The sequence below is a fragment of the Tachyglossus aculeatus genome, chromosome 10, assembly GCF_015852505.1.
Source record: "Tachyglossus aculeatus isolate mTacAcu1 chromosome 10, mTacAcu1.pri, whole genome shotgun sequence".
NCBI classification, from domain to species: domain Eukaryota; kingdom Metazoa; phylum Chordata; class Mammalia; order Monotremata; family Tachyglossidae; genus Tachyglossus; species Tachyglossus aculeatus.
The window spans coordinates 59,190,843-59,214,644 of NC_052075.1; the positions used below are offsets into that span (position 1 = coordinate 59,190,843).

Here is a 23,802-nt window from a genome sequence, read left to right on the forward strand (position 1 = left end):
TAGTGTGGTGTCCCCCCCCCTCCCCACCCTACCTCCTTCCCCTCCCCACAGCACCTGTATATATGATTGTACGGATTTATTACTCTATTTTACTTGTACATATTTACTATTCTATTTATTTTATTTTGTTAATATGTTTTGTTTATAACCAATAACCCCATGTGGAGAAGCAGCCTGGTCTAGTGGAAAAAGAAACACGGGCCTAAGAGTCGGAAGAGTTCTAATCTCGGCTCCGCCATTTGTCTGCTCTGTGATCTTGGGTAAGTCATTTCACTTCTCCGGGCCTCATTTACCTCACCTGTAAAATAGGGATTATAATAATAATAATAATAATAATGGCATTTATTAGGCGCTTACTATGTGCAAAGCACTGTTCTAAGCGCTGGGGAAGTTACAAGGTGATCAGGTTGTCCCACGGGGGGCTCACAGTCTTAATCCCCATTTTACAGACGAGGGACCTGAGGCCCAGAGAAGTGAAGTGACTTGCCCAAAGTCACACAGCTGACAGTTGGCAGAGCCGGGATTTGAACCCACGACCTCTGACTCCAAAGCCCAGGCTCTTCCCAGTGAGCCACGCTGCTTCCCCGTGAGCCCCATGTGGGACAGGGACTGTGTCCAACCTAATTTACTTAGTAATTATGGCATTTCTTAAGCACTTACCATGTGCCAAGCACTGTTCTAAGCATTGGGGTCGATATAAGGTAATCAGGTTGTCCCACTTGGGGCTCACAGTCTTAATCCCCATTTTACAGATCGAGGTCACTGAAGCACAGAGAAGTTAAGTGACTTACCCAAGGTCACACAGCAGACAAGTGCGGAGCGGGATTAGAACCCACGTCCTCTGACTCCCAAGCATGAGCTCTTGCCACTAGGTAATTTGCTTGTATCCACCCCAGCACTTAGTACAGTGGACACAGAGTAAGTGCTTAACAAATGCCACCTCCTCCAAGAGGCCTTCCCAGACTGAGCCCCTTCCTTCCTCTCCCCCTCGTCCCCCTCTCCATCCCCATCTTACCTCCTTCCCTTCCTCATAGCACCTGTATATATGTATATATGTTTGTACATGTTTATTACTCTATTTATTTTACTTGTACATATCTATTCTATTTATTTTATTTTGTTAATATGTTTGGTTTTGTTCTCTGTCTCCCCCTTTTAGACTGTGAGCCCACTGTTGGGTAGGGACTGTCTCCATATGTTGGCAATTTGTACTTCCCAAGCGCTTAGTACAGTGCTCTGCACACAGTAAGCGCTCAATAAATACGATCGAAAAAAAAATGCCAACATTATCAAGAGCATGGGCTGGAAAGACGGAGGACCTGGGTTCTAATCCCACTCCACATGTCTGTGTGACCTTGGGCACTTAACTTCTCTGTGCCTCATTTGGCTCGTTTGTTAAATGGGCCAAATTAAGTGGAGTCCCACGTGCGACGTGGACTGTGTCCAACCTGATTATCTTGTATCTACCCCAGCGCTTAGTACAGTGCCCATCAATCAATCATATTTATTGAGGGTTTACAGTGTGCAGAGCATTCAATCGTATTTATTGAGCGCTTACTGTGTGCGGAGCACTGTACTAAGTGCTTAGGAAGTACAAGTTGACAACATATAGAGACAGTCCCTACCCAATAACGGGCTCACAGTCTAGAGTACAGCACTCTACTAAGCGCTTGGAAGAGTCCAATAGGATAATATATCAGACACATCCCCTGCCCACAACAAGCTTACAGTCTAGAGGGGGAGAATAGTAAGCGCTCAATACCATGAGAAGCAGCGTGGCTCAGTGGAAAGAGCATGGGTTTGGGAGTCAGAGGTCATAGGTCCTCTGCCCAGCTCCGCCACTTGTCAGCTGTGTGACGCTGGGCAGTCACTTAACTTCTCTGTGCCTCAGTTCCCTCGTCTGTAAAATGGGGATTAAGATTGTGAGCCCCACATGGGACAGCCTGATCACCTTGTAGCCTCCCCAGCGCTTAGAACAGCGCTTTGCATATAGTAAGCGCTCAACAAATGCCATCATTATTAGTATTATTCCCAGCTCCATCACTTGTCAGCTGTGTGACGCTGGGCAGTCACTTAACTTCTCTGTGCCTCAGTTCCCTCATCTGTAAAATGGGGATTGATTGTGAGCCCCACATGGGACAGCCTGACCACTTTGCATCCTCCCCAGTGCTTAGAACAGTGCTTTGCACTTAGTAAGCGCTTAACAAATGCCATTATTATTATTATTATAATTCCCAGCTCTGCCACTTGTCAGCTGGGTGACGTTGGGCAAGTCACTTAACTTCTCTGTGCCTCAGTTCCCTCATCTGTAAAATGGGGATTGATTGTGAGCCCCATATGGGACAGCCTGATCACTTTGCATCCTCCCCATTGCTTAGAACAGCACTTTGCACATAGTAAGCGCTTAACAAATGCCATTATTATTATTCCCAGCTCCGCCACTTGTCAGTTGTGTGACGCTGGGCAGTCACTTAACTTCTCCGTGCCTCAGTTTCCTCATCTGTAAAATGGGGATTAAGACTGTGAGCCCCACGTGGGATACCTGATTACCTTGCTTCCCCCCCCCACCCCCGGTGCTTAGAACAGTGCTTGGCACGTAAGCGCTTAACAAATACCATCATTATTATTAAAAAAAAAAAAAAAAAAAAAAACGGGGACAGGAGCCGTGTCCAACCTGATTAACCTGTACCTATTCCAGCGCTGAGAATCAATCAGTCAATCAATCAATCAATTGTATTTATTGAGCACTTACTGTGTGCAGAGCATTATACTAAGCGCTTGGGAAGTACAAGTTGGCAACATATAGAAAGTCCCTACCCAACAGTCAATCAATCAATCAATCGCATTTATTGAGCACTTACTGTGTGCAGAGCACTGTGCTAAGCGCTTGGGAAGTACAAGGTGGCAACATATATGAGACAGTCCCTACCCAACAGTGGGCTCACAGTCTAAAAGGGGGAGACAGAGAACAAAGCCAAACATACTAACAAAATAAAATAAATAGAATAGATATGCACAAGATAAACAAAGAGAGTAATAAATATATACAAACATATATACAGGTGCTGTGGGGAAGGGAAGGAGGTAAGACGGGGGGATGGAGAGGGGGACGAGGGGGAGAGGAAGGAAGGGGCTCAGTCTGGGAAGGCCTCCTGGAGGAGGTGAGCTCTCAGTAGGGCCTTGAAGGGAGGAAGAGAGCTAGCCAACAGTGGACTCACAGTCTAAAAGGGGGAGACAGAGAACAAAACCAAATATACTAATAAAATAAAATAAATAGAATAGATACGTACAAGTAAAATAAATAAATTAATTAATAGAGTAATAAATATGTACAGACATATACAGGTGCTGTGGGGAAGGGAAGGAGGTAAGATGGGGGGATGGAGAGGGGGACGAGGAAGGAGAATGCGGTAAGCGCTCAATAAATACCATTACTCATTCATTCAATCGCGTTTATTGGGCGCTTACTATACGCTTGGGAGAGGACGGTATAATTTAATGTCCAACCCCGTCCCAACGTCCCCAGTGGGGCCCCTCCCGCTCCCTTTTGTCCCGTCTCTGTGTGTTGCCAGTTTGTACTTCCCAAGCGCTTAGTCCAGTGCTCTGCACACAGTAAGCGCTCAATAAATACGATTGATTGATTGATTGATTGATCTGACTGCGCTCCGTCGCCCCGGACCCAACTGAGCTCCCCCGGGCCCCTCCCCATCCGGGTCCGGGCAACGGCGCCTTCAGGGAATTGTAGTTTTTTCCCCCTGTTCTCCTGTATAATAATAATAATAATAATAATGGCATTTATTAAGCGCTTACTATGTGCAAAGCACTGTTCTAAGCGCTGGGGAAGTTACAAGGTGATCAGGCTGTCCCACGGGGGGCTCACAGTTTTAATCCCCATTTTCCAGATGAGGGAACTGAGGCACAGAGAAGTGAAGTGACTTGCCCAAAGCCACACAGCTGGCAGTTGGCGGAGCTGGGATTTGAACCCATGACCTCTGGCTCCAAAGCCCGCGCTCTTTCCTCTGAGCCACGCTATCTTGTTTATATGTATATATGTTTGTACATATTTATTACTCTATTTATTTATTTATTTTACTTGTACATATCTGTTCTATTTATTTTATTTTGTTAGTACGTTTGGTTTTGTTCTCTGTCTCCCCCTTTTAGACTGTGAGCCCACTGTTGAGTAGGGACCGTCTCTCCATGTTGCCAACTTGTCCTTCCCAAGTGCTTAGTACAGTGCTCCGCACACAGTAAGCGCTCAAATACGATTGATTGATTGTTGGGTAGGGGCCGTCTCTCTATGTTGCCAACTTGTACTTCCCAAGCGCTTAGTACAGTGCTCTGCACACAAGTAAGCGCTCAATAAATACGATTGATTGATTGATTGATTGTCTCCCCCCTTTAGTCTGTGAGCCCACTGTTGGGTAGGGACCGTCTCTCTATGTTGCCAACTTGGACTTCCCAAGCGCTTAGTACAGTGCTCCGCACGCAGTAAGCGCTCAATAAAGACGACTGAACCTCCCCAGTGCTTAGAACAGTGCTTTGCCCACAGTAAGCACTTAACAAATACTTGTACTTCCCAAGCGCTTAGTCCAATCAATCAATCGTATTTATTGAGCGCTTACTGTGTGCAGAGCACTGTCCTAAGCGCTTGGGAAGGACAAGTTGGCAACATGGAGAGACGGTCCCTACCCAACAGTGGGCTCACAGTCTAAAAGGGGGAGACGATCAATCCCAAATCAAAGTCCAGTGCTCCGCACACAGTAAGCGCTCAATAAATACGGTGGATTGATTGATTGATTGTCTCCCCCTTTTAGACTGTGAGCCCACCGTTGGGTAGGGACCGTCTCTCCATGTTGCCAACTTGGACTTCCCAAGCGCTTAGTACAGTGCTCCGCACGCAGTAAGCGCTCAATAAAGACGACTGAACCTCCCCAGTGCTTAGAACAGTGCTTTGCCCACAGTAAGCGCTTAACAAATACCATTATTATTATCATTATTGATTGTCTCCCCCTTTTAGTCCGTGAGCCCACTGTTGGGTAGGGACCGTCTCTCTATGCTGCCAACTTGTACTTCCCAAGCGCTTAGTCCAGTACTCTGCCCACAGTAAGCGCTCAATAAATACGATTGATTGATTGTCTCCCCCTTTTAGACCGTGCGCCCACTGTTGGGTAGGGGCCGTCTCTCTATGTTGCCAACTTGTCCTTCCCAAGTGTTTAGTACAGTGCTCTGCACACCATAAGCGCTCAATACGATTGATTGATTGTCTCCCCCTTTTAGACTGTGAGCCTGCTGTTGGGCAGGGACCGTCTCTCCATGTTACCAACTTGTCCTTTCGAAGCACTTAGCACAGCGCTCTGCACACAGTAAGCGCTCAATAAATACGACTGAACCTCCCCAGTGCTTAGAACAGTGCTTTGCCCACAGTAAGCGCTTAACAAATACCATTATTATTATCATTATTGATTGTCTCCCCCTTTTAGACTGTGAGCCCACTGTTGGGTAGGGACCGTCTCTCTATGTTGCCAACTTGGACTTCCCAAGCGCTTAGTCCAATCAATCAATCGTATTTATTGAGCGCTTACTGTGTGCAGAGCACTGTCCTAAGCACTTGGGAAGGACAAGTTGGCAACATGGAGAGACGGTCCCTACACAACAGTGGGCTCACAGTCTAAAAGGGGGAGATGATCAATCCCAAATCAAAGTCCAGTGCTCCGCACACAGTAAGCGCTCAATAAATACGGTGGATTGATTGATTGATTGTCTCCCCCTTTTAGACTGTGAGCCCACCGTTGGGTAGGGACCGTCTCTCCATGTTGCCAACTTGGACTTCCCAAGCGCTTAGTACAGTGCTCCGCACGCAGTAAGCGCTCAATAAAGACGACTGAACCTCCCCAGTGCTTAGAACAGTGCTTTGCCCACAGTAAGCGCTTAACAAATACCATTATTATTATCATTATTGATTGTCTCCCCCTTTTAGTCCGTGAGCCCACTGTTGGGTAGGGACCGTCTCTCTATGTTGCCAACTTGTACTTCCCAAGCGCTTAGTCCAGTACTCTGCCCACAGTAAGCGCTCAATAAATACGATTGATTGATTGTCTCCCCCTTTTAGACCGTGCGCCCACTGTTGGGTAGGGGCCGTCTCTCTATGTTGCCAACTTGTCCTTCCCAAGTGTTTAGTACAGTGCTCTGCACACCGTAAGCGCTCAATACGATTGATTGATTGTCTCCCCCTTTTAGACTGTGAGCCCGCTGTTGGGCAGGGACCGTCTCTCCATGTTACCAACTTGTCCTTTCGAAGCACTTAGCACAGCGCTCTGCACACAGTAAGCGCTCAATAAATACGACTGAACCTCCCCAGTGCTTAGAACAGTGCTTTGCCCACAGTAAGCGCTTAACAAATACCATTATTATTATTATTATTGATTGTCTCCCCCTTTTAGACTGTGAGCCCACTGTTGGGTAGGGACCGTCTCTCTATGTTGCCAACTTGGACTTCCCAAGCGCTTAGTCCAATCAATCAATCGTATTTATTGAGCGCTTACTGTGTGCAGAGCACTGTCCTAAGCACTTGGGAAGGACAAGTTGGCAACATGGAGAGACGGTCCCTACACAACAGTGGGCTCACAGTCTAAAAGGGGGAGATGATCAATCCCAAATCAAAGTCCAGTGCTCCGCACACAGTAAGCGCTCAATAAATACGGTGGATTGATTGATTGATTGTCTCCCCCTTTTAGACTGTGAGCCCACCGTTGGGTAGGGACCGTCTCTCCATGTTGCCAACTTGGACTTCCCAAGCGCTTAGTACAGTGCTCCGCACGCAGTAAGCGCTCAATAAAGACGACTGAACCTCCCCAGTGCTTAGAACAGTGCTTTGCCCACAGTAAGCGCTTAACAAATACCATTATTATTATTATTATTGATTGTCTCCCCCTTTTAGTCCGTGAGCCCACTGTTGGGTAGGGACCGTCTCTCTATGTTGCCAACTTGTACTTCCCAAGCGCTTAGTCCAGTACTCTGCCCACAGTAAGCGCTCAATAAATACGATTGATTGATTGTCTCCCCCTTTTAGACCGTGCGCCCACTGTTGGGTAGGGGCCGTCTCTCTATGTTGCCAACTTGTCCTTCCCAAGTGTTTAGTACAGTGCTCTGCACACCGTAAGCGCTCAATACGATTGATTGATTGTCTCCCCCTTTTAGACTGTGAGCCCGCTGTTGGGCAGGGACCGTCTCTCCATGTTACCAACTTGTCCTTTCGAAGCACTTAGCACAGCGCTCTGCACACAGTAAGCGCTCAATAAATACGACTGAACCTCCCCAGTGCTTAGAACAGTGCTTTGCCCACAGTAAGCGCTTAACAAATACCATTATTATTATTATTATTGATTGTCTCCCCCTTTTAGACTGTGAGCCCACCGTTGGGTAGGGACCGTCTCTCTATGTTGCCGACTTGTCCTTCCCAAGCGCTCAGTACAGCGCTCTGCACACAGTAAGCGCTCAATCAATACGACGGATCGAATGACCGATGCTCCGCGGGGGGGCGCCCGTCCGCCGGAGGACTGACCCTTCCCGTCGGGCCCGGCGGCGAGGCGTGGGGGCGCGGGGCAGGCTGGGAGTTGTAGTCCCGGCGCGGAGGGGCGTGGCGGGCGGGACTCGCCGCCCCAGGGTGCCCCGCGCCGAGCCCGCGCGCGCGCGCGCGCGGGCCCCTCCTCCCTCCCTCCCTCCGTGTGTGTGTGTGTGAGTGTGTGTCCCCCTCGCGCCCTCGCGTGCTCGCGCCCGCGCTCTCCCTCTCCCTCACGGACCGGGCGGCCTCGACGGCGGCGGCGACGACGACGACGACGACGACGACGACAAGATGTCGGGCGAGGACGAGCAGCAGGAGCAGACGATCGCCGAGGACCTGGTGGTGACCAAGTACAAGATGGGGGGCGACATCGCCAACCGTGAGTGCCGCCCGCCTCAGGGGCCAAGCCGGGCACGTGGCTCCCCAGACCCGCCGCCCCACGTGGGCCCCCCCCCCCAAGCAATCAATCAATCAATCAATCAAACGTATTGACTGAGCGCTTACTGTGTGCAGAGCACTGGACTAAGCGCTTACTACCCCCCCATCTTACCTCCTTCCCTTCCCCACAGCACCTGGATGTATGTTTGTACATATTTATTACTCTATTTTATTTGTACATATCTATTCTATTTATTTTATTTTGCTAGTATGTTTGGTTTTGTTCTCTGGCCCCCCCTTTTAGACTGTGAGCCCGCTGTTGGGTAGGGACTGGCTCTAGATGTTGCCAACTTGGACTTCCCAAGCGCTTAGTACAGTGCTCTGCACACAGTGAGCGCTCAATAAATACGATTGATTACCTCTCCGTTCCCAGACTGAGCCCCTTCCTTCCTCTCCCCCTCGTCCCCCCTCCCTCCCCCCCATCTTACCTCCTTCCCTTCCCCACAGCACCTGTATAGATGTTTGTACATATTTATTACTCTATTTATTTTACTTGTACCTATCTATTCCATTGATTTTATTTTGTTAGTATGTTTGGTTTTGTTCTCTGCCCCCCCCTTTTAGACTGTGAGCCCGCTGTTGGGTAGGGACTGGCCCTCTATGTTGCCAACTTGGACTTCCCAAGCGCTTAGTCCAGTGCTCTGCACACAGTAAGCGCTCAATAAATACGATTGATCAACTCTCCGTTCCCAGAGTGAGCCCCTTCCCTCCTCTCCCCCTCGTCCCCCTCTCCCTCCCCCCATCTTACCTCCTTCCCTTCCCCACAGCACCTGTATATATGTATATATGCTTGTACATATTTATTACTCTATTTATTTTACTTGTACATATCTAGTCTATTTATTTTATTTTGTTAGTATGTTTGGTTTTGTTCTCTGTCTCCCCCTTTTAGACCGTGAGCCCACTGTTGGGTAGGGACTGTCTCTATATGTTGCCAACTTGAACTTCCCAAGCGCTTAGTCCAGTGCTCTGCACACAGTAAGCGCTCAATAAATACGATTGATTGATTAAAAGATGCCCCCTTCCTTCCTCTCCCCCTCGTCCCCCTCTCCATCCCCCCCATCTTACCTCCTTCCCTTCCCCACAGCACCTGGATATATGTTTGTACATCTTTATCACTCTATTTATTTTACTTGTACCTATCCATTCTATTGATTTTATTTTGTTAGTACGTTTGGTTCTGTTCTCTGTCTCCCCCTTTTATAGTATAATAATAATAATGGCATTTGTTAAGCGCTTACCATGTGCCAAGCACTGTTCTAAGCGCCGGAGAGGTTACAAGATGATCAGGTTGTCCCCCGGGGGGGGGGGGCTCACAGTCTTCATCCCCATTTTACAGATGAGGGAACTGAGGCCCAGAGAAGTGAAGTGACTTGCCCAAAGTCACACAGCTAAGTGGCGGAGCCGGGATTTGAACCCTTTTAGACCGTGAGCCCACCGTTGGGTAGGGACTGTCTCTCTGTGTTGCCAACTTGGACTTCCCAAGCTTTTAGTCCAGTGCTCTGCACACAGTAAGCGCTCAATAAATACGATTGATTGATTGATTACCTCGACGGGCAGCAGCCCGGCCTAGCGGGCCTGGAAGTCAATAATAATAATAATAATAATAATAATAATAATAATAATAATGATGGCATTTATTAAGCGCTTACTATGTGCAAAGCACTGTTCTGAGCGCTGGGGTAGATACAAGGTAATCAAGTTGTCCCACGTGGGGCTCACAGTCAATCAGTCAATCGTATTTATTGAGCGCTTACTGTGTGCAGAGCACTGGACTAAGCGCTTAGTACCTCGACGGGCAGCAGCCCGGCCCAGCGGGCCTGGAAGTCAATAAGAATAATAATGATGATGGCATTTATTAAGCGCTTACTATGTGCAAAGCACTGTTCTAAGCGCTGGGGTAGATACAAGGTAATCAAGTTGTCCCACGTGGGGCTCACAATCAATCAGTCGTATTTATTGAGCGCTTACTGTGTGCAGAGCACTGGACTGAGCGCTTGGGAAGTCCAAGTTGGCAACATAGAGAGATGGTCCCTACCCAACAGCGGGCTCACAGGCTATAAGGGGGAGACGGAGAACAAAACCAAACGTACTAACAAAATAAAATAAATAGAATAGATATGTACAAGTAAAATAAATAAGTAGAGTAATAAATATGTACAAACATATACACATATATACAGGTGCTGTGGGGAAGGGAAGGAGGTAAGGTGGGGGGGTTGGAGAGGGGGAGAGGAAGGAAGGGGCTCAGTCTGGGAAGGCCTCCTGGAGGAGGTGAGCTCTCAGTAGACCTCAAGTCGAAAGGTCTTAGTACAGTGCAAGCGCTTAGAACAGTGCCTTGCACATAGTAAGCACTTAACAAATACCGTCCTCATCAGTAAGCGCTCAATAAATACGATTGATTGATTGATTGAAAGGTCATGGGTTCGAATTCCGGCCCCGACGCTTGTCCGCCCGGTGACCCGGGCCAACTCACTTCACTCGTCTGGGCCTCGGTCCCCTCGCCTGTGAAATGGGGATGGAAACCGTGAGCCCCGCGTGGGACCGGCACTGTGTCCAGCGCGTCGAACAGTGCCCGGCACTTAGTAGGCACTTGACAGATGCCCTAGTTATAAAGCGCTTAGTACAGCGCTCTGCACACAGTAAGTTTTCTGTAAATCAATCAATCAATCGTATTTATTGAGCGCTTACTGTGTGCAGAGCACTGTATTAAGCGCTTGGGAAGTACAAGTCGGCAACACATAGAGACAGTCCCTACCCAACAGCGGGCCCACAGTCTAGAAATGCGGCTGAATGAACCAATCAATCAATCAATCGTATTTCTTGAGCGCTTACAGTGTGCAGAGCACTGTACTAAGCGCTTGAATGAAAGGGGAGAAGCCGGGGGGGACAGGGCTGGGACTGGAGGTGAGCCCACTGTTGGGTAGGGACCGGCTCTATATGTTGCCAACTTGTACTTCCCAAGCGCTTAGTACAGTGCTCTGCACACAGGAAGCGCTCAATAAATACGATTGATTGATTGATTGACCTTCCGGCTCGGGGAAGGCGGTGGTGTCGGGGCGGTCCCTCCCCGGGCCCCAGGCGGGGATGATTAACGAGGCCTCGGCCCCGCCAGACGCCAACATCCGAGGCGACGCCTGAAAATCCCTCAAAAGCCGCCCGACTGGTCCGGGCAGGACCCCGTAAAAACGGCGAGGGCCGGGAGCGGCTGTTCTCCGGCCCCCCACGCTCCTAATGGCAGGGCAGGGGGCTCCATCATCAATCAGTCGTATTTATTGATGAATAAAGGTTGGCTCCACTCACCGCTTGCCCACCCCTCTTTCCCGCAGGGGTCCTCCGCGCCGTGGTGGAAGCCGCCAGCTCCAACGTGTCGGTCCTCAGCCTGTGCGAGAAGGGGGACGCCATGATCATGGAGGAGACCGGGAAGATCTTCAAGAAGGAGAAGGAGATGAAGAAAGGTACGGTGCCGGGGGGGGGGGGGGGGGGTCGTCGCCCACCTGACAGCGGCGGGAGGGTCCGGAGGGCCCAGCCGCCTGACAGGATGCCCCGCTCTCCGCAGGCATTGCTTTCCCCACCAGCATCTCGGTCAATAACTGCGTGTGCCACTTCTCCCCGCTGAAGAGCGACCAGGATTACATCCTCAAGCAGGGCGACTTGGTCAAAATGTAAGGGCCCCCGCCACCCCGACCCCACGGGCCTCCCTCCCATCTGTCCGTCCGCCGCCCCGGCCCGGGCTCCGGGTCGCCGTCCCTCACACGCCGTTTCGTTTGTGTCTGCCAGCGACCTGGGTGTCCACGTGGACGGTTTCATCGCCAACGTGGCGCACAGTTTCGTGGTGGACGCTGCCAAGGTGGGTACCGGGCTCCTGCTCCACGCGTCGCCTCACGTCTGGGGCGGGAGGCGGGGGGCAGCGGCTCGTTTCCGTCCGCCGGGGCGAGGGGCTCACGGACCCTCCCCGCCCACAGGGGACCCCGGTGACGGGGCGCAAGGCGGACGTTATCAAGGCAGCTCACCTGTGTGCCGAAGCGGCCCTGCGCCTGGTGAAGCCCGGAAACCAGGTGAGGTGGCGGCGGTGGGTGGGTCCGTGAGGGGAGAGGTCGAGCCTGCCTTTGCCCAAGGGCTGCGTCCGCGCCGGACCCCGACCCCTCCCGCCGTCCTCCCGACCTCCCCCACTCCGACCCTTGACCCCCCCAACTCTGACCGTGTGCCCTCAGAACTCACAAGTCACGGATGCCTGGAACCGGGTTGCACACTCGTTCAACTGCACGCCAATAGAAGGTGAGGGGAGCGGGGCCCGATCTGGGGCGTCCTTGCGCATGCTCACCCCTCCTCGGTGAGGTCCCGGGGCCCGTCCCTGCGCCTGCTCCCCTCCCTTTGACCAGTTCCCCCGGAGCCCTTCCAGACCGGTCCCAAGCGACTCCCGTCCCCCCCGCTCTCCTTCCCCAGGGATGCTCTCCCACCAGCTGAAGCAACACGTCATCGACGGCGAGAAAACCATCATTCAGAACCCCACAGATCAGCAGAAGTAGGTGACCGCCCCACTCCCCCACCCCTTGCACCTCTTCTTCCCTGGAAGGTGGGAAGCCGGGGTTTCCGCTCTTTGCACTCATCCCGGCTCTCCCCCAGGAAGGACCACGAAAAAGCGGAGTTCGAGGTGCACGAAGTCTATGCCGTGGACGTGCTGGTCAGCTCTGGGGAGGGCAAGGTGAGTGCGGCCTCGGGGGGAAGGCGAGGGAGGGGATGGGGGCTCGGGGTGGCGTTTCTCGGGGGCCTCCGGGTGACAGTTGCCCCTTGCCAGGCCAAGGACGCGGGCCAGAGAACCACCATCTACAAGCGGGACCCGTCCAAGCAGTACGGCTTGAAGATGAAAACCTCCCGCGCCTTCTTCAGTGAGGTGGAGAGGCGCTTCGACGCCATGCCGTTCACTCTCAGGTACCCGCCCGCTGGGCCGGGGCACGAAGATGTCCGGGACGGGGTCTGGGGGAGAGGACCCGGCCCGACTCTGCCGGATGCGTCATCCGCCCCCTCCCCTCACCAGGGCTTTTGAGGACGAGAAGAAAGCCCGTATGGGCGTGGTGGAGTGCACCAAGCACGAGCTGCTGCAGCCCTTCAACGTGCTCTACGAGAAGGAAGGTGAGTGGCGGCATCGGCGAGGGGAGGGGAGGGCCGGGCTGGCGGTCACCGTGCGGGAGCCCGGCCCTGACCCGCGCGGGCTCCGGCAGGCGAGTTTGTGGCCCAGTTCAAGTTCACGGTGTTGCTGATGCCCAACGGCCCCATGCGGATAACCTGTGGTCCCTTCGAGCCCGAGCTGTACAAGTCCGAGCTGGAGGTGCAGGACGCCGAGCTCAAGGTCAGCGCCGGCGGGATCCCGGGGTGAGGGTGTGGGCGGCGGAGACCCCACGGGGCGCTGGCGCCGCCCCTCCTCCGGGTCTCTCACTGTCTCTCGCTTCCTGCCTCCCCCCCTGCTCAGGCCCTGCTCCAGAGTTCAGCCAGCCGGAAGACTCAGAAAAAGAAAAAAAAGAAGGTGAGGTGGAGCCCCCGGTGGGGGGGTGCCCCCCCCCCCCCCCCAAGTCCCCGACCCCCAGCGTCCCCGGACCCTCACCCTCTCCCGCCTCTGCGCCCCAGGCCTCCAAGACAGCGGAGAATGCCACCACCGGGGACACGGCGGAGGACAACCAAGCCGGGGACTGAGCCGGCTGCCGCTCCCGCTGCCTCGTCCCCCCGACGCGCCCCAGCCCGGCCGCACCGCGGGGACCCCCGGCCGCCGCCACCGCCAGCCACTGCAGACTATTCCACGCAAAAATGAAATAATAAAATCAGGAGTCCAAACCCGTCTTTGAAGGCCCTCTTTCTAACCGTTTTTCTACTGCTCCGCTTCAAGGTCAGCAGCCCCTCTGCGCGCGGGGCGGCCCCCCGCCCGCCTCCCTCCCTCCTCCCGCAGATGCTGCTGGTTTTTATTCTTTTCCCGTCGGGAGCCGGGGTCCCCGGTCCCCGTCCCCCCCCCGCCTGGATGCCGTCCTGGGTTCCGGTCCTCGTTTTTAACTCCCCGCCACTTTGCACACCACCGGGATGCCCTTGTCCTTCGCTGTCTCGGAGCTGCAAAGCGGTACCCAGGCTGGGCCCTGGTCGGCCCCCGATCCCCTTCCCCCCGTGTGGCTCCACGGTCCTCCGTGCGGAGCGGTGGCAGGCGGGCGGGAGCTGGGGCCGGCCCGTCGGACTGTACGGACGCGCCACCCGGGCCCCCTCTCCGGGGGTCCGACATCCCGTCAATAAAAGGAATTGGGTTTTGCCGCGCCGACTCCCCGGTGTGCCCTTCGTCAAGCCGGTCCGGCCGGGCAGGCCGCTGGACGGGGGGGGGGACTGGGCTGGAGGCCGCTGGACTTACGTCGCCGGGCGCGGGGGTTTCATTGCGGGAACTGAAATGTATCCCCGGTCGCCTGCCTGTTCGAACGGGAACGCACGCACACGCAGACTGACACTCCCAGGTGGATTCGACAAGGCTGGCTCACACACACGCAGGCGCACGTCACCAAAAGATGTTCTGTAATTTTTTTTCCAAATAAAATTGACAAGCGACACCTGTGTGGCGTACGGGCTGGAGTGTCTCGGGGACAAGGTCAGGGGGCAGGGGCTTTGGGGTGGCTCATAATATTGACGGCATTTATTAAGCACTTAACTGTGTGCAAAGCACTTTTCTAAGTGCCGGGGAGGTTACGGTGAGGGGGCGTTCACAGTCTTAATCCCCGTTTTACAGATGAGGTAACCGAGGCCCAGAGAAGTGACTTGCCCAAAGTCGCACAGCTGGCGATTGGCAGATCCGGGATTCGAACCCATGACCCCTGACTCCAAAGCCCGGGCTCTTTCCACTGAGCCACGCTGCTTCTAGGGAGCCAAGGGAGAAGGGTCGGGGCTGGGGCCTCTACCTTTGGCCAGTGGTTAGGGACCGCTGCTGTGTTGATCAATCAATCATATTTATTGAGCGCTTACTATGTGCAGAGCACTGTACTAAGCGCTTGGGGAGTACAAATTGGCAACATATAGAGACAGTCCCTACCCAACAGTGGGCTCACGGTCTACAAGGGGGAGACAGAGAACAAAACCAAACATACTAACAAAATAAAATAAATAGAATAGATATGTACAAGTAAAATAGAGTAATAAATATGTACAAACATATATACAGGTGCTGTGGGGAAGGGAAGGAGGTAAGATGGGGGGGATGGAGAGGGGGACGAGGGGGAGAGGAAGGAAGGGGCTCAGTCTGGAGTGTTGAGAAGTGATTGCATTTTCTGAGCGTCCGCCAGCAAAGCGGTGTGGACTAGGGTGACTCCTACCTCCCCTCCCTTCTCTCCTTCTCCAGCCCAGCCCACACCCTCCGCTCCTCCACCGCTAATCTCCTCACTGTACCTCGTTCTCGCCTGTCCCGCCGTCGACCCCCGGCCCACGTCCTCCCCCTGGCCTGGAATGCCCCCAATCCCTCTGCCCATCCGCCAAGCCAGCTCTCTTCCTCCCTTCAAGGCCCTGCTGAGAGCTCACCTCCTCCAGGAGGCCTTCCCACACTGAGCCCCTTCCTTCCTCTCCCCCTCGTCCCCCTCTCCATCCCCCCATCTTACCTCCTTCCCTTCCCCACAGCACCTGTATATATGTATATATGGTTGTACATATTTATTACTCTATTTATTTATTTTACTTGTACATTTCTGTCCTATTTATTTTATTTTGTTGGTATGTTTGGTTCTGTTCTCTGTCTCCCCCTTTTAGATTGTGAGCCCACTGTTGGGTAGGGACTGTCTCTATGTGTTGCCAATTTGTACTTCCCAAGCGCTTAGTACAGTGCTCTGCACATAGTAAGCGCTCAATAAATATGATTGATTGATTGATTAGGGGAAGGAGCCTGGGCCTGAGAGCCAAAGAACCTGAGTTCTAATCCCAGCTCTGCTACTTGCCTGGTCCGCGACCTTGATCAAACCGCTTGCGTTCTGGGCTTCAGGTGTCATCTTAAAATAGGGATTTCAATACCCGTTATCCCTCCTCCTTCGGCCGTGAGCCCTACGAGGGTTAGAGGGACTGTGTCCGTCCTAGTTATCTTGTATCTACTCTAGTGTTTAGTACAGTGCTTGGCACATAGCAGTGTCTAACTATATTCGATTAATGTCTGTCCCCGCTCTAGACTGTAAGCTCATCGTGGGTGGGGAACCGTATCTGCTAACTCTGTTGTATGTTGCCAATTTGTACTTCCCAAGCGCTTAGTCCAGTGCTCTGCACACAGTAAGCGCTCAATAAATACGATTGATTGATTGATTGTACTCTCCCACTTAGTACAGTCCTCTGCACATAGTAAGCGCTCAATAAATACGATTTAACCGTCGCCACCGTTATTATAAGGTGCTGTGCACTGTCCTGGGAAGATGCCAAACCAACCGGTGACTTCATTTCCTGCCCAAAAGTAGTGCTCTGCACACAGTAAGCGCTCAATAAATACGATTGATTGATTGATTGATTGTACTCTCCCACTTAGTACAGCCCTCTGCACATAGTAAGCGCTCAATAAATACGATTTAACCGTCGCCACCGTTATTATAAGGTGCTGTGCACTGTCCTGGGAAGATGCCAAACCAACCGGTGACTTCATTTCCTGCCCAAAAGTAGTGCTCTGCACACAGTAAGCGCTCAATAAATACGATTGATTGATTCTTTCCTAATGAGGGAGATGACAGGCGGGAATTTGTGCTGGGGTTTGCCAGGTACCTCAGCTAGGCTAACAGAACCTGCCTCCTGTAATGTTTATTCGAGTAGAGGCAGATACATCATCATCAATTGTATTTATTGAGCGCTTACTATGTGCAGAGCACTGTACTAAGCGCTTGGGAAGTACAAATTGGCAACATAGAGAGACAGTCCCTACCCAACAGTGGGCTCACAGTCTAAAAGGGGGAGACAGAGAACAAAACCAAACATACTAACAAAATAAAATGAATAGATATGTACAAGTAAAATAAATAGAGTAATAAATATGTACAAACATATATACATATATACAGGATACATCCATCTGTTCGGGACTTCCGTGTTCTCTAATTGTGAGATTTGCCCGGTGCTACGTATGTGCCAACCACTGTACTAAGCACTGGGGTAGATACAAGATGGTCAAGTCATACGCAGTTCCTGCCCCATGTTGCACTCCTGGCATGGCAGGCGGAACAAGTATTCGACACCCCCATTTTGCAGATGAGGAAACTGAGGCACAGAGAGGTGAAGTGACTTGACCAGGGTCACCCAGCAGGCAATTGGCAGAGCTGGGATTAAAACCCTTGTCCTCTTGACGCCTAGGCCACTGCTCTTTCCACTCGGTCACCCTGCCTCGGTCCTGAGAGGTCTGAGATTTTGACTGAGCTTAGGAGGGGGTAATCAATCGTATTTATAAGGCACTTACCACCTGCAGAACACTGTACTAAGCGCGTGGGAGAGTACGATATAACAGACCTATTCCCTGCCCACAACAAGCGTACAGTCTAATTTACAGATTTGTACGTAAGTGCCGCGGGGCGTGAATAAAGGGAGTGGGGGGAAAATAAACATAGTCACCATTTATTTGAATTTCTGTCTTCCCCTCTAGCCTAGGCATTCCTAGTGGGCAGGGAACGTTTGCCACCTTTATTGTACTACAGTCTCCGTAGCGGTTAGCACAGTGTTGGGCACAGTAGGTGCTCAATAAACGCACTGATTAACCTGATTATTCTCATCTTCCCACCGTATTTCTACCCCTACAGCCACTGCAGTCCTAAACCTTCACTTCCCCCCCCGACAAAGCACTTATGTCCAGAACCGATTGATTGATTTTAATGTCTGCTTTACACCCCCAACCCTAGACTGTAGGATCCTTGTCTATTTTACTCTCTCAAGCGTTTACTACGGGGCGCTTGTAGGGACCGTCTCTCTGTCTTGCCGATTTGCACTTCCCAAGCACTTAATACAGTGCTCTGCACACGGTAAGCGCTCAGTAAATACGATTGAATGAATAAATAATCAATAAACACTATCGCTTGACTAGGGAAGCAGCATGGCGTTAGTGGTTAGAGCACGGGCCTGAGTCGGGTCATACTTTTAGACTGTGAGCCCACTGTTGGGTAGGCACTGTCGTTATATGTTGCCAACTTGTACTTCCCAAGCGCTTAGTACAGTGCTCTGCACACAGTAAGCGCTCAATAAATACGATTGATTGATTGATTGATACGTTCTAATCCCACCTCTGCCACTTGTCTGCTGTGTGACCCCGGGCAAATCGCTTCACTGCTCTGTGCCTCAGTTACCTCACCTGTAAAATGGGGAGACTGTGAGCCCCACATGGGACACGGATTGCGTCCAACCCAATTTGCTTGTCTCCGCGCCGGTGCTTAGTACGGTGTCTGGCACACAGTAAGGGCTAAACGAATGCCATAATTATTAATTTATAATAATAATAATAATAATAATGATGGCATTTATTAAGCGCTTACTATGTGCAAAGCACTGTTCCAAGCGCTGGGGAGGTTACAAGGTGATCAAATTGTCCCACGGGGGGCTCACAGTCTTAATCCCCATTTGACAGATGAGGTCACTGAGGCCCAGAGAAGTGAAGTGGCTTGCCCAAAGTCACACAGCTGACAAGTGGCGGAGCGGGAGTTGAACCCATGACCTCTGACTCCAAAGCCCGGGCTCTTTTCCACTGAGCCACTCTGCTTGTCTTTATAATAAATATAAATTTATTTCTTTATATAATATAAATTCTCTTATAATATAATTTATATTCTATTCAGGGCCTGGGAAATGCTTTGTGTTGTCTAGCCTCCCCTCATGCTGCAGGTCTGCCAGTGCTCCCCCGTCCAGACTGTGAGCCCACTGTTGGGTAGGGACCGTCTCTACATGTTGCCAACTTGGACTTCCCAAGCGCTTAGTACAGTGCTCTGTACACAGTAAGCGCTCAATAAATACGATTGAATGAATGCTCAGGGGGTAGGTGTCGGGGTCAAAGAAACTACGGCAACGAAGGGATTGAGTGAGACCCGACGGAAAAGCTGATTAAGGGAGGGCGGCACTGAAACATCTGGCATGTAAACATCTTTTAATCAATCAATCAATCATATTTATTGAGCGCTTACTGTGTGCAGAGCACTGTACTAAGCGCTTGGGAAGTACAAGTTGGCAACACATAGAGACAGTCCCTACCCAACAGTGGGCTCACAGTCTAAAAGGGAGAGACACAGAACAAAACCAGACATAGTAACAAAATAAATAGAATAGATAAGTACAAGTAAAATAGAGTAATAAATATGTACAAACATATATACATATATACAGGTGCTGTGGGGAAGGGAAGGAGGTAAGATGGGGGGATGGAGGGAGGACGAGGGGGAGAGGAAGGAAGGGGGCACTTTTAATCAATCAATCGTATTTATTGAGCGCTTACTGTGTGCAGAGCATCATCATCATCAATCGTATTTATTGAGCGCTTACTATGTGCAGAGCACTGTACTAAGCGCTTGGGAAGTACAAGTTGGCAACATATACAGTCCCTACCCACCAGTGGGCTCACAGTCTAAAAGGGGGAGACGGAGAACAAAACCAAACATACTAACAAAATAAAATAAATAGAATAGATAGGTACAAGTAAAATAAATAAATAGAGTAATAAATATGTGCAAACATATATACATATATACAGGTGCTGTGGGGAAGGGAAGGAAGTAAGGCTGGGGGGATGGAGATGGGGACGAGGGGGAGAGGAAGGAAGGGGGCATCTTTTAGACTGTGAGCCCACTGTTGGGTAGGGACTGTCTCTATATGTTGCCATCTTGTACTTCCCAAGCGCTTAGTACAGTGCTCTGCACACAGTAGGCGCTCAATAAATATGATTAATTGATTAGACTGTGAGCCCACTGTTGGGTAGGGACTGTCTCTATATGTTGCCATCTTGTACTTCCCAAGCGCTTAGTCCGGTGCTCAGCACACAGTAAGTGCTCAATAAATACGATTGATTGATTGATTAGACTGTGAGCCCACTGTTGGGTAGGGACCGTCTCTATATGTTGCCATCTTGTACTTCCCAAGCGCTTAGTCCAGTGCTCTGCCCACAGTAGGCGCTCAGTAAATACAATTGATTGATTAGACTGTGAGCCCACTGTTGGGTAGGGATTGTTTCTATATGTTGCCATCTTGTACTTCCCAAGCGCTTAGTCCAGTGCTCTGCCCACAGCAGGCGCTCAATAAATACGACTGATTGACTGATCTGGCCGCGGGCCGCCCATCTGGAATGTCAGCCAGGGCCGCACGCGGCAAAATGGCGGGGCCTTGCTGAGGCGACTACAACTCCCATGAGGCCATGGGAGTGAGGGCGGAAGTAACATTGTTTGATACCAGCTCCCCACCCACCAAGTTGATCGTGTTGGAAAACGGCAGGGGTGTCTTCCTGAACGTCTCAGCCGCTCCTTGCCTTTAACGTAAAGGTTTGGCGAGGGACCGGGGGAACGATAACAGCCAGGGGGGGGTTCACGGCCATCTCCCCAGGGAACTCCTGGCAGCAGGTCCCCTCTAGGGCGTCACTCGGCCACTGCGCATGCTCCATTGCCCTCCGCCTCAGGCAGGGCCGGAAGTGACGTCATAGGCCTCGTTGTTAAATACCAGCGGGCGCGAGGCGGCCTCTCTCTGGCGGCTGTAGCGCCATCTTGTCAGGTCAGTTGTGGGCGGCCGTTGTCCTTCGCGGGCCGACCAATAAGAATAATAATAATAATAATAATGGCTTTTGTTAAGCGCTTACTATGTGCCAAGCACTGTTCTAAGCGCTGGGGAGGATACAGGGTGATCAGGTTGTCCCACTTTGGGATTCACAGTCCTCCTCCTCCTCCAGGAGGCCTTCCCAGACTGAGCCCCTTCCTTCCTCTCCCCCTCGTCCCCTTCTCCATCCTCCCCATCTTACCTCCTTCCCTTCCCCACAGTACCTGTATATATGTTTGTACATATTTATTACTCTATTTATTTATTTTACTTGTACATATCTATTCTATTTATTTTATTTTGTTAGTATGTTTGGTTTTGTTCTCTGTCTCCCCCTTTTAGACTGTGAGCCCACTGTTGGGCAGGGACTGTCTCTATACGTTGCCAATTTGTACTTCCCAAGCGCTTAGTAAAGTGTTCTGCACACAGTAAGCGCTCAATAAATACGATTGATGATGATGATGATGATTCCCAGTCTTAATCCCCGTTTTCCAGATGAGGTCACTGAGGCCCAGAGAAGCAAAGTGACTCGCCCAAAGTCACACAGCTGGCAATTGGCGGAGCCGGGATTTGAACCCATGACCTCTGCCTCCAAAGCCCGGGCTTTTTCCAATGAGCCACGCTGCTTCTCTGCCAATGACTTTTAGACTGGGAGCCCACTGTTGGGTAGGGACTGTCTCTATACGTTGCCAACTTGTCCTTCCCAAGCGCTTAGTCCAGTGCTCTGCACACAGTAAGCGCTCAATAAATACGATTGATTGATTGATTGACCCATCTCCAACCCCTGCGTTAATCCTTTTCCGATCTTTTCCTTCACAGTGCCCGTCCCGCCATGAGAGCCAAGGTAAACGGGAAAGGGCCGAGGAGGGAAGGGGAGTTGGGCAGGGGTTGGCCTCTCTGGGCAAGAGGGAGGGGTTAATTAATAATAGTATTTATTATTAAGCGCTTACTATGTGCAAAGCACTGTTCTAAGCGCAGGGAAGGTTACGAGGTGATCAGGTTGTCCCACGGGGGGCTCACAGTCTTCATCCCCATTTTACAGGTGAGGTCACGGAGGCCCAGGGAAGTTAAGCGACTTGCCCAAAGTCACGCAGCTGGCAATTGGCGGAGCTGGGATTCGAACCCATGACCTCTGACTCCAAAGCCCGGGCTCTTTACGCCGAGCCACGCTGCTTCTCAAGCGTCCGACACATACCCTGCCCACAATAATAATAATGGCATTTATTAAGCGCTTACTATGCGCAAAGCACCGTTCTAAGCGCTGGGGGGAGGTGATCAGGTTGTCCCACGGGGGGCTCAGTCTTAATCCCCATTTTACAGATGAGGTCACTGAGGCCCGGAGAAGTTTGCCCAAAGTCACACAGCTGGCAATTGGCGGAGCCGGGATTTGAACCCATGACCTCTGACTCCAAAGCCCGTGTTCTTCCCCACTGAGCCACGCTTCTCGCATTACGTCCCGTTCACCTGAGAGGCGAAGGGGGTGGTCCCCAGTTTGAGGTTCCCATTGCGTGCTCTCACGGGTGGAATTCATTTAATCGTATTTACTGAGCGCTTACTGTGTGCAGAGCATTGTACTAAGCGCTTGGGAAGTACAAGACAGCCCCTAGCCAACAGTGGGCTCACAGTCTAGAAGGGAGAATCAATTAATCAATCGTATTTATTGAGCGCTTACTGTGTGCAGAGCACTGTACTAAGCGCTTGGAAAGTACAAGTTGGCAACATATAGAGACAGTCCCTACCCAACAGTGGGCTCACAGTGTAGAAGGGGGAGAATCAATTAATCGTATTTATTGAGTGCTTACTGTGTGCAGAGCACTGTACTAAGCGCTTGGGAAGTACAGTTGGCAACATATAGAGACGGCCCCTACCCAACCAACAGTGGGCTCACAGTCTAGAAGGGGGAGACAGAGAACAAAACCAAACATATTAACAAAATAAAATAAATGGAACAGGTATGTACAAGTAAAGTAGAGTAATAAATATGTACATACATATATACAGGTGCTGTGGGGAAGGGAAGGAGGTAAGGGGGGATGGAGAGCTCACCTACTCCAGGAGGCCTTCCCAGACTGAGCCCCTTCCTTCCTTTCCCCCTCGTCCCCCTCTCCATCCCCCCCCATCTTACCTCCTTCCCTTCCCCACTGCACCTGTATATATGTTTGTACATATTTGTTACTCTATTTTACTTGTACATATCTATTCTATTTTATTTTGTTAGTATGTTTGGTTTTGTTCCCCGTCTCCCCCTCTTAGACTGAGCCCACTGTTGGGTAGGGACCGTCTCTATATGTTGCCAACTTGTACTTCCCAAGCGCTTAGTACAGTGCTCTGCACACAGTAATTGCCCAATAAATACGATTGACGATGATGATGGAGTTGGAGAATGGGATGGTCAGTACCCGGCGTCCTCTCTTGCTTCCCTGACTCTTGTCTTCCTTTCTGGCCCGGCGTCGTCCGACCCCAGTGGAGAAAGAAGCGAATGCGTAGGTGTGTATGAATTTGGGGGGGCCCGGCTGCGAGGGGGGGGGCGCGAAGGGGAGGAATGGGGGACGGGACCGGGGCTCCATCCCTGCGTCACCACCGACCGTGCCGTGTGGTCCAGGCTGAAGCGCAAGCGGAGGAAGATGAGGCAGAGGTCCAAGTGATCCACACCGGAGCAAGACGGGGAGCCGGAGCGGGACAACTGCCGAGCCACCTGGAACCTCCAGCCTTCATCACAGCATCGCCCCTCGGTGTCCCCACTCCGGACTGTCCTCGCCCCCGCCTTCCCACGGGGCCATTGTAGCGCGGGAACAATAAATCGTTGGCCAAATCCCAGCAAGAAGTGTGTGTGTGTGTGTGTGTGTCGTCGTGGGCCCGGGGTGGGGGTCGGCGAGGAGGTGAACGGGGCCTCCTACACCCGTCGTGGGTGCAATTCCCTACCAACGTGGGTACCCGGGGCATCCCGTTGCTACGGCAACCAGAGGTCACTTCCGGGGGCCGGTCGGCAGCCAATGACGGCGGCGGCCGAGCCAGGGGTGGGGCGTGGGATGTAGTTCCGAGGCCACGGG

The 23,802-nt window shown here is 51.7% G+C and overlaps 1 protein-coding gene and 1 long non-coding RNA gene across 2 annotated transcripts; both read left to right on the top strand.

The window, feature by feature from the left end:
* The first annotated feature begins 7,763 nt into the window (after positions 1 to 7,763).
* PA2G4 (proliferation-associated 2G4) lies at positions 7,764 to 14,580 on the top strand. Its single transcript, XM_038752410.1, has 13 exons — positions 7,764 to 7,943; positions 11,332 to 11,460; positions 11,562 to 11,667; positions 11,783 to 11,852; positions 11,968 to 12,060; positions 12,217 to 12,280; positions 12,449 to 12,527; positions 12,629 to 12,707; positions 12,801 to 12,934; positions 13,041 to 13,135; positions 13,225 to 13,352; positions 13,473 to 13,526; positions 13,628 to 14,580. Exons 1-13 carry the CDS (start codon positions 7,856 to 7,858, stop codon positions 13,691 to 13,693), a joined length of 1,185 nt encoding a protein of 394 aa, XP_038608338.1. The 5' UTR covers positions 7,764 to 7,855; the 3' UTR covers positions 13,694 to 14,580.
* A 6,951-nt stretch (positions 14,581 to 21,531) lies between these two features.
* On the top strand, positions 21,532 to 23,569 carry LOC119933537. The gene is made up of 3 exons (XR_005452563.1): positions 21,532 to 21,596; positions 23,217 to 23,239; positions 23,355 to 23,569. It is a non-coding gene; the product is annotated as an uncharacterized LOC119933537 (long non-coding RNA).
* The last annotated feature ends 233 nt before the right edge of the window (positions 23,570 to 23,802 follow it).